The sequence below is a fragment of the Mycetomoellerius zeteki genome, unplaced genomic scaffold, assembly GCF_001594055.1.
Source record: "Mycetomoellerius zeteki isolate Tzet28-1 unplaced genomic scaffold, Tzet1.0 scaffold735, whole genome shotgun sequence".
NCBI classification, from domain to species: domain Eukaryota; kingdom Metazoa; phylum Arthropoda; class Insecta; order Hymenoptera; family Formicidae; genus Mycetomoellerius; species Mycetomoellerius zeteki.
In genome coordinates this window covers 592,298-610,356 of record NW_017257759.1, presented here as the reverse complement: position 1 = coordinate 610,356, position 18,059 = coordinate 592,298, and the positions used below count along the sequence as shown (strand labels likewise).

Genomic DNA, 18,059 nt, shown 5'->3' with positions numbered 1-18,059 from the left:
CTCTCTCTCTCTCTCTCTCTCTCTCTCTCTCTCTCTCTCTCTCTCTCTCTCTCTCTCTCTCGTATATTCCGTGTAGGCGTCCTCCCAATTCGACTGGCACGTTATTTGGAATATAATTATAATAAAAATAAAATTTAATAATTAAAAATAAGAAAAATACTAAAACATAAGGCATAACTGTACAGCACAATGAATAACACAGTACTTAATTATTAAAAGCTTAATTCAGCTTCTCATAATTTCTCAGGAAAGACATTATGAAGAACATTTTGACATTTAAAATACGAGAAAATTAAAATGAAAAAAACAGTAACGATGACGTGATTTAGATCAAAGGTCGTACGTGAGTGTCATCAAGATGGGCGGAACGCCGACGATTTTTCTTAAAGGCGCGCGGAATGCGCTCGTGATTGAGGCTTGGCACACACACTCGCTGGATTATTCTATCACATTTTTGCAACATCGTACGGCCTATATTTATTTCGACGATGCTTGTTTAGTCTGCGCCCAAGCTTGTAGCGAACATCGAAACGCTGTTTCGTACTTTTTGGAGGCGCATTTAGCGAGTTTATCGCACTGCTGCAGAATGCAACGTGTTACGTTGCATTGTTCACACAGTGTAAATTTGGTACACGAATTATTGACTCGTGAATTTATATGGATATTTTTTTTATTACCTACGCAAATAGTTAAACATTTTAACATAAAAGAAAATATTAATTAAACATTTTTCGTAGTTTATATTCAGAAATGTATTATTCATTTGTGAATTGCCGGAAATTTGAGGGGCATTTCATTTTTTGTTAAAATGTCAAAAATTTAATTAATAATTATTCCAAATAGTATCATTGCATGTACTGTATAAAAAGATATTGCTTAAAGAAGATATTGCTCTTCCCGTGATATCGAAGTACAAGACAAAATCCTCAGTAAAGAAAAAAAGAAGAACAAGTATTAAATGATATAAAATATAAATGATATATTCCACAAAAAACTAAAATATTTTAAATAAAAGGAAAAAGCCTATTAGATTTATCAGCTGATATTAAAGCATTCGATTTCGCATTTTTTCAGAATGATACGCACGAAAGTGTGTAATCAATATAAAATATTACGCAAAACGTGCGAGCAAACAAGTAGGTTTGTGCTCATAGCACGATAATAAAGTTACGCACATTTATGGGTTGAGCAGAGGTTTGAACGACTCGAAAATGCATTTCTGTTTACTCACAACAGGCAGAAGTGCCTCGCGCACGATCTTAAGGTCGATTCGATCGAATTAAATATCGCGCAACGGCGAGTGCCCGCGTTTGCGAAACTACAGGCATCAGCCGGCCAAGTGGTTTATACCATCGTGTAAGTTAAATATTTAAATATTTCCCGGTAACGTGTGTGCCCCGCAGCGAATGGTGCAACTACTTAGTGCGCGCGCGTTGCACTAGTCGGTTTATTCATAGATTATCCGGCTACATCCTGGCCTGCCACGAGGCCTCGCATATAGATGCATCACGCTGCAGTTTCACGATCATTCTTCGATCCGATCGAAATGTCGCGAGGTATTGCGAAAGCAACGCGTTACTGATTTATGATGGACGTTCCTATTTGCGCGCATCGAGAGAGAACAATCAACTCAAATTCTTTTAAATTAAAAGCACTCTTATCAGTTATGTTCCAAGAAAATTTATCATGAAATATTTAATAATAAAATTATATAGAAAAAATAATACTATTTAGAAATAAGACAGTTTAATTGCGTTCGCTTTTACCAATATTTAAAAAATTATTGAGAAATAAAATAGAAAAATCTTATAGCAAACAAAGTTGTGTTAAATCTGAAAGTCAATAGAGATATCAAACACAGCTTGCAATATTTTTATATCGTTTTGATATTAAAGAAGATCCTGTTAAGGAGTTTTGGAAATTGCTGCAACGATATCGAACGTAAATACATTTAATATCGTGCGTGCACGAGATTCCTTTACGGTCTACTCCGGAGAGACTGATATACAATCGGCGAGTAATAAAAGTCGGTACCTACCGATACCACCCACGTACATAGTCGTGTCCGCACCTCTTAACAGTCAATGGAACCACGATTACGCTATTGTTCGAAAGTTTATGGCCGGCCGACGAGCCTTTCATTATACTCTGTCGTGTATCTCTCGCGCACCGACGCGCTTTCTCGCGCGTCGAATTTCTGCCGTTGGGGCCGCAATTTCTCTAAACTTCTACCGATAATGCTGTCGATAAAGTAACGAATTTGTACTCCCGGTACCGTGCATACTACTCCATCACGTCTAGGGAAACTTGCTACTTCAAGAATACATCGCCGGAGTGCTTGAACGTACGCTACCGCGCTTCGTTGTTTCAATATTAAAGCGCCGAATATTGATTGAATAAAATAAACATTAAAATAAATCACGTACAAAATATGTACAAAATACTTATTTTTCTTAGTAAAAACAATATAACAAGAAAAATATGAAATAAAAGCTATATCCAATTTATGTCATATGTGTGTGTGTGTATATAAATATATATATAAAATTATTTAAAAAATTTTTACGGAATTGAATTACATTTTTTCATAACTATACATTATCGTCTTGTTAAAATCACACTTTTCAATAAAATTGTTTATAAAATTTATATTTACAAAATAAATAATAACTCATAGATTTATTATTAAATTTATTAAAACATTTTTGTTTTAAGTCAAATAGATATTTTATTTTAAATTTTAATGTATTTTTTCGTAATAATTATCAATCTGAAAAATGTGAAATGTACAGCCGATGTATTAAAAACATAAGACTGGATTTCGTATAGTAAAACATTGAAAAGGTTCTTATAAAGTACTCAACAACAAGCTTTCGACGAGCTTTACACGACGGTAGATGTTTAGTATTACGTCATTCTCCGCTCTCGGGGATTTCATGAATGGAACGCAAAATTCACGATGCCTGGGCGTAGTGACGTCAACGGTAAACATGACGTCGACGGAAGGTCTCTTCGCGGAAGAAATAGTTCACTGCTCTCTCTCTGATGAAAACGCGACTGCGTACAAATGCACAGTTGATACCTGTGGGTATCGGCACATATTTCCGTCGCGTCGCAAATATAAAAACATCTCCGAGAATATTCGCGAAACACCCGCACGTCGCGATGACTATAACTGGCGCACACAGAGATATCGGGGTAAATGCATTCCACTTCGCGTCATAAACAATTCTGCTTTCTCTCAGCAGACACAACTTTGCTTTCTTTCACCGTGACTAATTTCCGCCGTGTGTGTATCGTCGCAATACGATATAAATTCTTCGAAAATCCTCATTAATCTTCGTCTTCGCCATTCGTATTAAAATTCAGTCGTGCTTTAAATCTTAGCAAAGAAATTCATGGAATATCTCCTCCGCTACGGAGAAATGTATTCCTCGTTGTTAAATCGACTGCATATCTGCAAATCTATTTTTAATATGGCATGTGAATAGAAATAATCTTTTCAACGAGATCTCCTGTAATTTTTTTTAAGTGACCTTTTTACTCACGATTCATTTTAGATAGAATTAAATTTAAATTGCATTATTTCTGTTTCGGATTGCTATACATTTCGAAATAATAAAATTAAATATAATACAGGCTTTCTGGGAATCGTCGCGGAAATTATTGAAATCGGTGCCCAATTTAATGTAATAAATAAAACATATAATTTAATAAAAAAATATTACGAACGTTTCGCGGCTCTAACTTTTCAGCGTAATCTCAGTAAAATTTACGAAACATACACTTCTATTTTAGTTTTCTTAAATTTAGAAGTTCTTACGTGCTATGTTTAGCAAATAACACTGAAACGCTAAGATCAATTGAACTTTATTACTGATAGCTACAAACGCTTTAACATTTCACGCTCAGTATCCTACGACCTATGATCACGAACAAATTGATTGCATCGTGAGGATCCGTTTGACTCTTAATCGGCATGGAGAACGTGACTAAGTTATGGCGACATCTTTAAGTGATATATTTGCGGCCACCAAGGACGTGGATAAAACGGACCTATCGTTCCCGCGGTTCTTTGGTTGTTCTTTCTAAACGGCAAACGTAGATAGAGGACGCGTGCAATTGCATAAGCACATCAGAATTGTATAAAGTTCTACCACGAAATATACTAGAGAACGGTGCGAATTTATAAAATCATCGAAAATGTTTAGATATAATTTCGGAAAATCCTTCGATGTTATCCTTCGATGTCGCTTAAATCTAATTTAATCTGACATAATTTGCAAATAGAATTAGTAAGTAGAATTAGCTTGTGAAATAGAATTCAATAGCAGAGAAACATTCCAACGCGGCCTTGTTTTTTAACGACGTTATCGCTACAATATTTTTAATTTAAAGAATAACCAATAATATAAATCTCTATTCTAATTTAAATCCCTAATCATTTCTTCATCAATTTCATTCACTGAACTTTTATATCGTTAAAAATACTTTTAGAATATAGTTTTTTACATAAAAAAAGTATGTGTATTAATTTAATTTTTCTTAAATGTATGGCAAAAATATAATTGGGTTTTGCTGATAAATAAAATAGATTTGTTGAAAAAATCTGTAGAAAAAAAACGTCGTTCAATGTAGGATGATAAGATATATCGCGCAAGGTCGTGGAGATTGCGCCAAGACGATCGTGGCGAATCATCGCATCGATGTTGAGGACCAGTCGGTCCCCAGGTACGCCTAACCCGCCAGGAATATCTACGTACACGCCCCCGCCGTGCCAGAATCGTATAGGGACTCTATACTAACGTCGAGTGCACTGGCCAAGGCACGGACTCATCCGAGAAATATGGCCGTATATTATTATTAGATTATGTTTTCGGCGCTGTAGTCGAACAAGCGCGCGAACGCCAGCACGACCATTCGTTTCGCTCGGACTGTAGATTTCGATTTACCGGCGCTTACCTTTGCGTGGCCTCTCGGCCAGATGTTACAACGCTGATGCACGAGTCAGTGATACAGGGAGATAAGCCTGCGATCAGTATCTTTGTACGATATTTAGAAAAGAAGCGAAATTCGAGGAAGAAACGGAGTCAGAATTCTTTGGCTCGTATTCATGCCACGCATTTAGCGCGAAATGTGACCGTCTCATCCCGAGATTTATACGTTTAACATGAAGTATTTGTCGACGAGAACCAGTCAGTCATATTCATGGTTCAGCGTGGGATATAAATAAATTATTTCTCCCGCAGAAAAGAGAGATATTACAAGAATATTAAATGAATGAATGACACGATTTATTTTTTTAATCTATTGTTCAAAAACTAGCTTTTAAACAAACGATTCAATAAATTTAATAGCTTTAGTATATCTCATAAAATAATTTAAAATAAATAACCGCATTACTTTATACAAACCTTGATGTAATAATATCGTGTAATGTGCAAGAAAACATTTTCCGACGAAATCGCTCGTTCATTAATCAAAAGAAGCGTGCATTGTGCATGCATCAAATGTCTCGATAACAAATGCGCTGCACGAATCGTGCGGATACTTTACGGTCCTCCCTCGCTCTTATCTCAGTCGTATCGTGAAAAATGGGCGAAATGTAGCCGGGGCACTGTAACCGGCAATTTATATCGAAGCAAGATAATCTCTGACTCACGTTTCGATGCGCCGGTGCGCGAGCCACCCTCTCCGAGGACCCTCTCAGCAGCTCCGCGAGCAGCTCAGGACTCGGCCCCGGAAGTCCCTCGAGTTTGGTCGGACTGGAGGTCGTCCGATGGTGGCAAGGCGTGGGCGGCTCGGAACCGCTGTTGTTATTGCTGCTCGCGTTGTACGAGAGATTTGCAGAGATCTTTCTGCGAGGACGAAGACCTTCCTCGAGCGCGATATCGGTGGTGCGCGGTTTCGCCATCTCGGCCTCCAGCATCTGCCCGTAGGGCCCGCGAAGGGGCCTCTTGCTGTACCTTGATGTTTAAAAAGAAGAGAATATTAATGTTTATAGATATCTATAAGTGTTATATATACATTAAGGATTTGAATAAAAATTTTAACTTTCGGTGAAATACAAATTTTTGAACTATATAAATATGAAGAAACGTATTTACATTTTCAAAAAATAAATGAGAATTTTTTAAATATCATATTTGTATGGGCGGTTTACGACGAAAGTTTCTCAAATGCTTTTAAAGTTCAAAAATATTAAAACCTGATGCTAAAATGTGAATTCCATAAAAGAATTCTCTCTTACGAAAAAAGCCAAATCGGCAATCGGAACGTAAAGAATATTCTTGCTTCACATATAAAACTTCGATTGCTTTGCTAAGGTTATTATTAACGCAAGAATGGAAAAAGAATATGTTAAATCGTCGCGTGTCCATGTCAGGCGCACTTCCGTTCTATTTCGATGAGTCTGGTAGGTTCTCCGGTTACCTTCGAGGCGTGTGGCCCTCGCAATCGGACAGGTCGCTGGGCGTCGCAGGTGGCTCGTCTCTCTCCTCGCTGCTCTGAGCCGACAGCCTGTTCCTGTCCGCGTCCAAAGGCTCTGGCCATTGAGTTATGTACACGCCCTTCCTCCTCTTGCTAGTGTCTCCCCGGTTTCGTCTCGCTTTGCCGGATGGCGAGGACGCTTCCGAGGGCGTCTCGCTCGGCGCCTCGCTGCCTTCGCTCGCTTGACTCAGTCGCGGCTCCTCCGGAGGTGGTGTGATGATCACCTCGTGCGGCTCTATCCTGGTTTCTAAAAACCATTTTCACGATTCTGTCATTCTTAACTGCCTATTTATACTAAAACTGATCAATACTGATATATTTCTGACAATCGGTAATACAATCAGATAGGAATCTACATTGAAACTAACGAAACTTAAGCTCCATAAGCTTCAAATTTTCACAATAAAGCAAATATGTTTTGTCCAAAGCTATACAATGAATTCGGTTCGAAACGTTTGTATAGTTAAAGATTATATTCTAAGATATATATTTTAAGACTAGAATATAAGAATAGAAGCAAACTCTTAGGCATTCTCTTAGACGCATATCTTCTGGTTGATTATACTTCTGCTAAGAAGCCGAAAATTTATTGGTTCTAAATTCTACAATACTTCTTAAGTTCTTATTCCCCTCTAATATTATATAAAATTGTGATTTTTATTTAGTTTGTAAGAAATTTTTAAAATAAATTATAAAAAATTAATTCGTTTGTGTTTTTTGTTTGTGTATGTATCAAATATTTTATCGTTTATAAAATAATTTTAAACATATGCCTTGATTTTTCTTAAGCTTTAGCTTAAAGGATCACTAATGACTAAATAATTCCAAAATCGTTTTAATTTTTAGCTCCAAATTGAACTAAAAAAGTTGATAGCATGAGAATTTATTGTTGCACACAGAAGAACAGAATTTATTAACATGGGATCAAATCAAGCAGGCGTTCATATATATATATCGCGATGTCAGAGACGATGGACAAAGCGTAATGCGGGAATCGCCGGAGAGAAACGAGGACTATTTTGGGTGCATCGACAGGAGCACGGGTACAAAGGTGCACGCAAGTTTCATGTTATTTTGCGCCGACACTATTTTCAGAACGGTGGGTGCCAGAGTGGAAATAGATGTTTGAGCGTCATTGAGTTATAGCCATCTTCATTGATGACTTCACATACGGCCGCCCTCATACGGCTATAACCGCGTTCTATTCACAATAAATGATAAACCAACGCGAATTTCTCAACTGATGACGACAGTATCACGAGGAAGTCGCCGCGACTATCGTTTCATCGTCTTGTTCATCGTTCGCTTCCTGCCGTTGTTTCCTCGCGATGAGCAACGCCGCGCGAGAAATTCGGGTAAGCAGATTTCGCTCGCGCACTCGCGGACTCCCACGCGAGTGTATTTCCGTTTTATATCCTACTGAGATATCTCTCTCACGCATACAATGGAGCCACTATCGCAAGTGGAAACTTTGCTTCTTTTCTTCGAGATTACGTTAAGATGTACCGAGAAAGGCACACGCGATTCGTTTTATTAAAATAATACGGAAATTAGAAATTAATGTAACATAATAAATAAAACTTTAAATAAAATATAAAATAAAATATAATGATATAATATAACAAAATAATGAAATCTAATTGTTGAATAAGAAATTATTTATTATTAAAATCTAATTGTTGAAGAACGAACATCGATGTTATCGACTTAATGTAGAAAGTATCATAATTTCTTCTTCTAAATAATAAAATAAAGTAAAACATAAACAAAGTATACTTCTAACAATTACGAAAATATATTTTTTCTCATTTTCTTTTTCTTAAACTAAAGACAGTTTTAATTCTTATGTGATATTAAGGCCTATGAAAATAATAATGCATATTAATAAATATTTCTGTTCTCAAAATCTCACCTTTTTGAATGGTTTCCTCCACGATGTTTCCTTCGACGATAGGGTACACGGTCTCGTGACCAACGAGTTCAACGGTGGGCGCGTCCGTTTCGACTCTGGGCTCGATTTGATTCGTCTCTGGAACTAGTGGTTCTGGACTGGTGAGTGCACTGGAAGTTGCCAGACTATCCGAACCATCGCTTCTGGGTCGAATCTCCTCGTGATTTCCTTGCTGAGAAACACCCAGACCTTCGGCAGAGCCGACGGCGCTGTCGACGCTAGGCGTCGACGTCCTTGGACTCTGTCGATTGGGGCTGTTTTGAGGGGTCGTGCTACCTGGAGTAACATCACCCCGACGACGAGGTAACGTGCTCGCTCGAATGTCTTTGGTCTCGGAGCGATTAGATGTTACGATCGGCTGAGTTTTTTGTCGATTCGCTGGAAGAGGAAAGTGCGAGTTTACGCTGAAACTAAAATCTGCATCTTGCAGAAAATTACGAATGGTTAGTAAGTTTATTCTTATATATCTGTTCCATTTCAAAGTATTTTAGTTACAGTATTTAACGAAAAAACATTACGCGAATCATCTTTATGAGAAACAATATTAACATTGTAAGATTAATGTAATTATGGTAAATGGAAAATCCACCTGGATAATACAGAATAAAAGTTATTATGTCCATTGCAATGAAATAGTCATTCTAGAATCGTATTATCTTATATAGGAAAGAGGTCTTTAACTCCTGTAAAGCTTCAAAAGTAAAAATATAATGCATTATTTAATAAAATATTTTTTCGAATAATAGAAAAACAAATTATGAAAAAACTTTTTCTCTGGAAGTAAAAAAATTGGAGAAATAAATAAGAAAAGATATAAGACAGATTTAAATTTTAGTCCAAAATATGTTGAACATACTGCTACTATTTGTACATACATTATACTATTAACTGCATTAAAAGAAAACTTTCGGAACAAATTCAAGTGGGCCTCTGCAGATACCTTTCGACTGACGTATTCCAGAGATGCATATTACGAGCGTTTTCAATAATAACTCGAGTACTCTTGCACCGAGCAACAGTGAGGCCGCCTCTCGATCGTGAGAGAAGACGAGAGATGCAGAGAGCACTAGAGGAAATCCTAATTACCTCCTCGAGTGTCACGTAAGTTTGGCAGTGCTCTTAGGCCGAGGAGGTGGATCATTCCAATAATAACAAACAGACTGTGCGAGATGAGAGATCACGAAGATGCGAGAAGCAGCGCGCACTTCATCGGTGGAGTCTCGCGGAACGGACTTAACCGATTAACATATACGATAGAAAATTTTATTCTGCATAATTAAACTGCGGAAATAAATCAGTGCAATTTTATTAAATTTTACTTTCAACATTCTAAATCAGGAACAATGTTTTGTATGTTATTTATGACATTTATTTACTATTTATTTACTATTTATAAGCATAGATATCATTATTTATTGTCATTGAAAAGATGGAATTACGAAAAATACAAATTCAATATTAAAAGAATCGAATCGTCAGAAATAGATATTTTTCCATATTTTTATTAATTTTTGAATAATTAAATCGTATATAAATTTGAATACATTTTATCTGGTAATTAATTACGATTGCAATACTCCAGATAATAAATTAGAAATTTCAAGTTAAAGTAATAATTACAAAAAATGCAGATACACATATCATGTATAATTATTCGATAAAATTTGTTTAAGCTATGTATACATCATAAACAGAAAAGTCACATAAGTAGATTTGACTTCTATGTCCGCTCATGTAAAGAGATTTGGGCAAGCGCAGAAAAGTTTTGGCGACGATATTTCAAAACACCTGGTCCGTCCTCGCAGCTCGTCTTTCGTGCGTAAAAGGTGTCTCAAAAGATTTATTGCCGTGGAAGTGTGAAATGTTTCCGGCTTGCCAATGAGGCAATCGTAATTAATTACCAGATAAAATGTTCGTTTTTTCACGCTTTTTATCATTATAATATTTTGCTCACTTTTATATCTTATTATTTGAATTGTATGAACTGTTATTATTTTAATAACTTTTTAAATAATTTTTAATTAAATAAATTTAATATTTATTAGTAATAAAATCGTTTTTTAGTACCTTTTTTTTATGAAAAGATACAATCAAATTATTGTACTGATAAATTTGTGTATAAGCACTATCTTTTCGTTTTTTATTTATCTTAGGAAGATTTAATCCTATATTGACGGCGTGTAAAAAATTTTTTTTAAAGATATAAATACGCGAAGAGCGATTGAAACCTTGTAATAATCTAAGCAGATAACACGCATACAGGTCAAGGATGCCAAATGCTTTATTACTGTCATTAGAAATTCGAACCTTGTTGACAGCTACACTTAGTGCTTTTCTTATTTCTAGTCTTTCATTATGCAACCGAAACTACTGTGGTATGTAGTTCAGGGTTGAAACCTAATACAAGACTGTCACCGGCGTTCAGTTCCGCGTTTCCAAAGTATCTTACGAAGACACGCGTAGATCGTGGATTAAGAGAAGGATTCCGAGGATGAAAATAGCATTGTCCGCATTATAATCGAATATTTAACAAAAATAACATTTTGTTTTTCAAATATTCGACCAAGCTATATAGCCAAAGAACTCTACTTAATCACGCGTGAGGACATCTTCGATTTCCCTTCTGCTTAGCATGATGACGATAGAGTAAATCTTACAGTAAACACAATCTGCATATCAGTCTTGCTGTAATTGGTTTAATTAAGTCTAGCTCGTAAGACGCCTCTAATGAGCTCAGGCTGCAAGTATCCGCAGCACACGGAAGCTTACCTTGATTAAAGTCCACCTGGCCGAAGGAGGCACTCCTATAGGGCGCGCCGGATCTGTGAAAGGCAAGCAGCCCACGCGGTTCCAGCCTAGTGATGGCATCCCGGGCCTCCCCCTCATTGCCGCCAACGGAAGCAGCGTTCAGGTTATCGCACAAATCGTCTACACTCGTAGCACTGTCCACCACGGAATCACTATACTGTCTCAAGTGTTTCGCCGCCTCCGCACTGGCATTCGGTTTGCTCCTGAGGTCACTGACGTCATCACTGTTTCTCTCTGGTCTGCCTGATCTCGAGGTCTTCCTCGAGTCGTGGCATGGCTTCCGGTATACACTATTTCCCGAGCGATCACTGAGACACTCTTCACTGACACTCTCACTGCGGACCATCGTCTTCGGATTTTCTTGCTGCTGTTGCTGATGCTGTTGATGCTGCTGAGATTGCTGATTGTTATTACCATGTTGGTTACCCTCATTGTATGTATAGCTGCGGTGAGATGAGCGACCCTCGAAACGACTACAACTTGGATTCGAGCCCGTCTGAAAAGAACAAGCAAAAAATGAATCTGGCTTTATGTTGCGTCAAATTAACTCCTTCAGATCTGATTTTGAATGAAATCATGTTAAAAAAAAGTTTTTTAATTCAATTGAAGAGCACTATATTAATAAATAATTTATACTAAAAAAATAATTTTGTTCAAAATTTTGACTATTTTTCCAACACGTACATTATTACATGTACGTTTGATCTCAGATGATGTCGATAGAATTAAATAATTTTAATAGACGTCTTTTCAAATTTGATATAGGTACATTATAATGTACACACAAGGTCTGAAGAGATTAAATTTGTCAAAAATTCCTCGTTCGAATTGCATTTATACCCACTTTATTCGTAGCAGATTTCAATTAAATATTTAATGTCATGTAGACTATAAATCAGAGAATATTTATGCATCATGTACGATTAAAATATCATCGTAGATTAAATATTATTGAAATTTGCGTAATTATTGAAACTTGACATGTATATTAATTTTTGTTACGAGTAATAATGCAACTATTGATGCCATAGCAATAAATTTATTGAAGACAGCAAAATAATATAAATTTAATGTATGAAAGTTATAGGAAACAGAATAACAATCGTGAATCTTTGTAGATTACGAGAGAACGATCATCTATATACGCCTTGGCATGCACCGAATTCTGCGAAATAGTGACAAAGAAATCTCGCGAATCGTGAAGTTCAGCAAAACTTTTCTCGGAATGAGGGACAAGATGGGCATTGAGATTCATTAATGAGAAGTCAATGCTTTGGCTATATTCTACAAAGTCTCGATATATATCTGCAGCTCTTTTCTATTTCTCTCAAAATAGAAATTAAATATTTCAAATATTCGATATTAATCTATATTTTTCTTTTAATGCCTTTAAGTGTTAGAAATTGAAGGAAGATAAAGATTCTTTTAATTTGTATGCATATATCTATACTGCAAAAATTTAATAATAAATAAGTATTCCATCTTAATATAATACCATTATTTTTAACAACGCAAAGATTTCTACAATTGTAAACATAATAAAATACCTCCTTTATGTGTTTGCATTATTAAAAAATCACATTATATTACTTTTAATTTTTTTGTTTATTGAGATAATTTTTTAAAAAATTGTTATATCAATTGTTATATAACACAGATTATTAATTTTTTCATACATCTAATTTTGCAATAATGTTCAAATATTAAAAATAAGTAATTATTCTTTTTCTTGGCAATAGCGAACGTACAAAAGTACAAAAAAGTTCAGTTGTGTAAAATATCGTTCGTTCATGCGTAGCAATAGACGTCAAGCTCTCGTCACCATGACGTTGGAATTCCTCACCTGTGGATAATTTTGAGACGACGGCTGGTATCCGCTAGGAGGAGGGGAGGAAGCCTGTACTCGCGACGGTCTTCTGGGTGGCGGAACCGGTGCTGGTCCCTTGAGCTTCTCGGTGAGCTCGCGAAGGCGCTCAGCCTTCTCGCTGCGGGGGCCGGAAGAGGATTTCTTGCCATTTCCTCCTCCGCCCCCGCTCCATCGAAACCTGTGCAATCGGTCCACCGCTATCACTGCTGGTTCCTGCAGCCAGATAAGGAGAGAATAAATAAACTCACGGGTTGAAATAGTTTTGATGCGTGTGAAACCGAGATACGAGTGAAGCTAAAGACAGTAGAACAAATAATATTTATTTTCCATTTTCCCGATTATCTATTTTCAATGATTTTTAAACTAATATCAAAACAAAGCTTGACAAAACCAAATTATTAATCTTTTTCCAATTGATACCAAAACACCCATTGATAAATCATTTATATATTGATAGAGAGTTATTCTAGTCCGTAAATAGAAAGTCGTTCTTAGATGACTCTAATCATAACTGATTAGTCATCTAAAATACCTGCTTAAAAGTAAGATAGTATTAAAGATAATATAGTCTTTAATTAGATAAGAGAGACTTTTTTCTTAATTTTCAGAAAACTGTATATATTATTTATGTACATGCAAAACATAAAAGATCAGCAAACGAATGTTTGCTTCATAAGCACTTTTCGTCAACACAGAAAGAAACGTACATTATTCGTGTGTAATTACTAATGTACGGTAATAACATGGAGTATATCATGTGGGCGAATGTGTAAAATAGTAGGCCTAATAGCACATCGAAAACTCATATGTACGCGTACATAAGTGTCTAGTCAAAGAAGAAGCGATATTCTATTTTCGTCGTTCGTCTTTATCTTTTCCCTCTCGACGTGGCGCGACGCAACGGCATAAGATGATCCAAAAATCAAGCGATCACGCGAGTGCGCGATTTTAAAAAGCAAATGAAGAAAAGTTGCTCGAATGTGCAGAAAGATCAAGCGTGAATTTTGGCACGCCTCTCTGCAAGCGGATGAATTTTCTTCGAGCGATGAAACCGCGAGTGTTTCGAGGTGAAGAAGATGCGTTGACAGTTTCATAAAATTCAAAACAAAAATTCGTTCATGAGAAAAAGCATTTAATTTAATTACAAAGCTTCTTCAAGTATAAATAAAATTATGTTATAATTAACAAGTATTAAATATTTTTATCATACTATAATAAAAAATGAGAAAATTCTTTTAGACACAAAATTTGGGAGAAAAAGAACAGTATTTTTTAAAAGGTCTAATAAGAATATCATTTCTCTTTCAAATAAGAGTAATTGATTTCTTTGATGGTCACAAAAAAAGAGAAGAAAATTAAAATTTCCTTAAAAACAATAACTATTTCTAATAAAGTGTACTTCAAAGATTAAAATAATTTCTCAAACCTGCTATCGATAGAATTTACCGTGCCATTAAAGAAATTAAGTTCCTAACGGTGACCTTGAGACCTACCTCAGGGCTGCTGACACAAAGTCTTCCAGACCTAAGCCACTCCACTTTGTATCTCTTGTGATCACCTTTTGCACCTCACCAAGTCTACGCGCGGAACTCGAATCTCGCGTAGATTATGGAAAAACGCGATTGAATACTCATCTCGAAACGATAATCCACTCGCGAGTAACGAAACAACGAAGAACCGAATGATTAACTAAACTAACAAACGAGGAACAAATGATCGATTTTGACACGCGATCGATTGAAGCAAGTACCTGCAGCTTGAGCGTCTGATGCTTCGTCCACTGCGCGAGCTGCCGCGGTACGGAGACGGTCTGCGTCGTCGTCGGGACGCCGGACGAGTAGCCGAGCGACGTCGAGGGTGAGCACGGCGTCGTTGTCGGTGGCGAGTACGACGATGTTACCGCCGCCACCGCTGCTTGTGGATAATGGTGCTGGTAATAGTGGTAGTGTGGCTGCTGTTGCTGCTGCTGCTGCTGGCTGGTGCTGCCGATGTTCCCCACCGATGTTTGCACCGCGCCGCGACTATTATTAGCGAGCGTCGGCGTTGTCTCCGCGACGCTCGTAGTAGAAGCAGGAAGAGACGACGAGCAGTCGCCAGCGATTTCCCTGGACGGATAACCACCGGTGACGATCGAAGGGCACGATACCGACGACGCAGACGATGCTGCTGTCGCCGTCGAGGACATGGTCGATGAGGTGATCGCCGGTGGTATCCGAGGCAGCGGAAGACGCGATCGTGGACCGATGCAGCAACAATCGGTGATGCTGGCCGTTAGATCGATCGGCGGTTTTTCCGTCACCGGTCTCTCGGTCAACCGCTCCCGCGAGTCGCTCTCGCGCGAATTCCGCTTTCGCCGGCGCTCCTGCGATTCCTCTCTGGAATTGACCGGTGGCAGGCTTTCCTGAAATAGATACAAATACTTTTCAATTCTTTGTAAAGCAATTCTTATCGTCGCTTATAACCCTTTCGTCCCAAGCGGTATGGTATATACCATGTTCGTTTCTAACAGTACATGTTTGTACCACTATTTTCCTCCTCCCCCTCACTTCCAACTAATTTAATTATTTCTTTCACTAAAAATTATCAATTCGACATTGAAACAGCAGATCTGTGTATTATCTTCGATTTAACGGAAAAGTGTATATACCTATTCAAGTATGAAAGAGTTAAGGATGTATCAGGTATATTATAATCTTTGCAAAAGTGCCTGAAATTGAAAACTTAATTTCGTATAAAAATGAATATTATTTACGTATAAAACAATTTAATAAGGTGATATTTAATAATTAAACTATTTTATAATTTAATGAAAATTTGCTCGTTTTATTTTAATTATAATATTTTTTAATCCTAAATTTTTATCTAACTTTTTTTTAGAAAATAATTATTTATATTTTCTTTTATAACTCTATAGAATATTTTATATAATAAAAAAAACTATTAATAATCATTTTTAAAAAGGAAAAGTCAGATAAATGGAATATTTCAAAAGTGAGATGTGTATGCTTCAACATTCACTATTTTATTTTTCAAAGTGATTCACGAAATGCTAAGCATCGTATGCTATATTTATTAAAAGCAGTCTTATTTAGACGTTTCAATTTGGAACTAAAAATATTGAGGTAAAAGATTCAAATTAAATACCGAAGAAAAATCATTGCTAAATTCTTTTGAAGATAGAATTATGCTACTGGCTTTCTCTTTAGAACACCTCATACATTTTTGTTACTTATTCGCTATGTCTTTGTATTTCACAGACACATCCTCATATCTACTTTATTTCTCCGTCTGCGGCAATGCGTCGCTTTCGTTTCCTTCCATTTCTCTCATGTCCCTTAACTTAGGGACATTCCGTCCTCCGCGCTGTCTCAAATGTATCTCGTATTTTTAAACTTACAAGAAAATGACGTACAAGCAAGCGTACTTTTTCTGAGGACACATTTCGCATTTCGTAAATCTTCCTTACCGCGTCATTTCTAAATAATTCCAGCAAATCTTTTTTATATCACCAAGTCTAAGGTAATATTTTCGAAAGTCACCGAAATCGATAATATCATCAATCCACATGGCGACAAATAACGGCAATTTATACAAGTCTCAGATAGAATTTGGCAGATAACGGCGGGCAAATGTGTCATATGAGATTCACGTCAACTATACATGTCGTTATGACGTCAATGGTGCTTTTTATGCCGCGGACAAACTGTGAAAAGGAAGGCGAAAAGTTAGAAAGAGTGGCAGAGATGAGAGTTGAAGAGTCACTTCAAAATCGGCTTAAGTCAGTGACTGGCGGATTCTATTTGTATGATTGCTTTCTAAATTTAGGTCCTTCGACGTCTTAATTTTGTTGTCGCAGATCGTTCCTGTAGCAACGCGATCAAAGGTCGTTACCAAACGAGGTTCAAAGAGAATAGCCGATTTAAGAAGAAAATGTTGCAAATTTTCTTTGCAGAATAATATAAAAGTAGTCTGCTAAAAATCTAATTCTTAATGCTTTTTTTATTTTAATTTTTAAATAAGGCAAAACTATTTTATATATAATACTTTTATTAAAATTATTCCGAATTATATTATTTAATTTTATCCAAAATCAGAAAGTGGCTATGACTGCAAACAATTAAAATAAAATAGAAAAATATAACTTTTTTCATATAGAATATAAATGTCTATATTATATATGTCTTGAATAATATCAAGAAGATTTTTATTAAACTTCTGATTTCTTTATATTACTTATAATATGATATTTCTAATAAGACTTTTTATAACCGTAAAATAATAGATAAAGTGCAATACCTGAGAGATTCGCAGACCGTATCTGGTGCCACCCAGAACAACGTATCCACCACCGACGCCTCCACCCGTCATAGCTCTTGCAGCACCACCCAGCCATCCTCCAAAGCCACCCCCTCCCGTCCTTTGGGGCCCACTACCCCCATCTCCTCCGCCAGCGCGGGGCATTCTTCATCCTTCCTTCACCCTGAAATTCAAATTATGCTACAAACTAAAAAGACGATCAAACGAAGGATGATACGTCAAAAATAAAGTGAAAAGAAGGATGAATCTTGTTTCGCACGAAAGAGATTACGGCTCACGTGGATTGTCCTTGGTTGCCTTGTGCGAGGACTAACGAGCTAGATTCATCCTACGGAATATTAACGATCTCGGTCGAGTTACGAGTGAGCGGCTCACGCGACGGACGCATCACGCACTTACGCACGTAAAATGCAGGCCGCTGCGTAAATTACTGCGAACGTTCGCGCATTCCCTAATAACTGTCGGTCACGATCTTATTTATTTATCGTACGCCATCGCCGATGAATGAAGCTCGCCGGAATTTGCGAGTCATTACCATTAAAAGAATCGCAAACAGTCACCGCCGCTGCTGCTATACCGGAAGCGACGAGGCCACCGACATGCCGTTGCAAGACCAATGTCGGCCGC

General features: G+C 36.9%; 1 protein-coding gene across 10 annotated transcripts in view; it reads right to left on the bottom strand.

Moving 5' to 3' along the window:
• Positions 1-18,059, bottom strand: part of LOC108729471 (rho guanine nucleotide exchange factor 17) — a 57,620-nt gene that overhangs the window by 25,641 nt on the left and 13,920 nt on the right. For 5 of the 10 annotated variants that reach the window (XM_018458613.1, XM_018458606.1, XM_018458609.1 and 2 more), the window contains exons 2-8: positions 17,412-17,595; positions 14,866-15,516; positions 13,092-13,328; positions 11,210-11,744; positions 8,402-8,863; positions 6,433-6,736; positions 5,663-5,966 (exon numbers count right to left, since the gene is read on the bottom strand). In XM_018458613.1, the coding sequence (XP_018314115.1) occupies positions 5,663-5,966; positions 6,433-6,736; positions 8,402-8,863; positions 11,210-11,744; positions 13,092-13,328; positions 14,866-15,516; positions 17,412-17,576 (2,658 nt within the window). In that variant the 5' untranslated portion in view covers positions 17,577-17,595. Of the gene's footprint in view, positions 1-5,662; positions 5,967-6,432; positions 6,737-8,401; positions 8,864-11,209; positions 11,745-13,091; positions 13,329-14,608; positions 14,672-14,865; positions 15,517-17,411; positions 17,613-18,059 lie in introns of those variants that run through there. The other 5 variants (XM_018458612.1, XM_018458616.1, XM_018458607.1 and 2 more) reach the window with 4 other exon arrangements.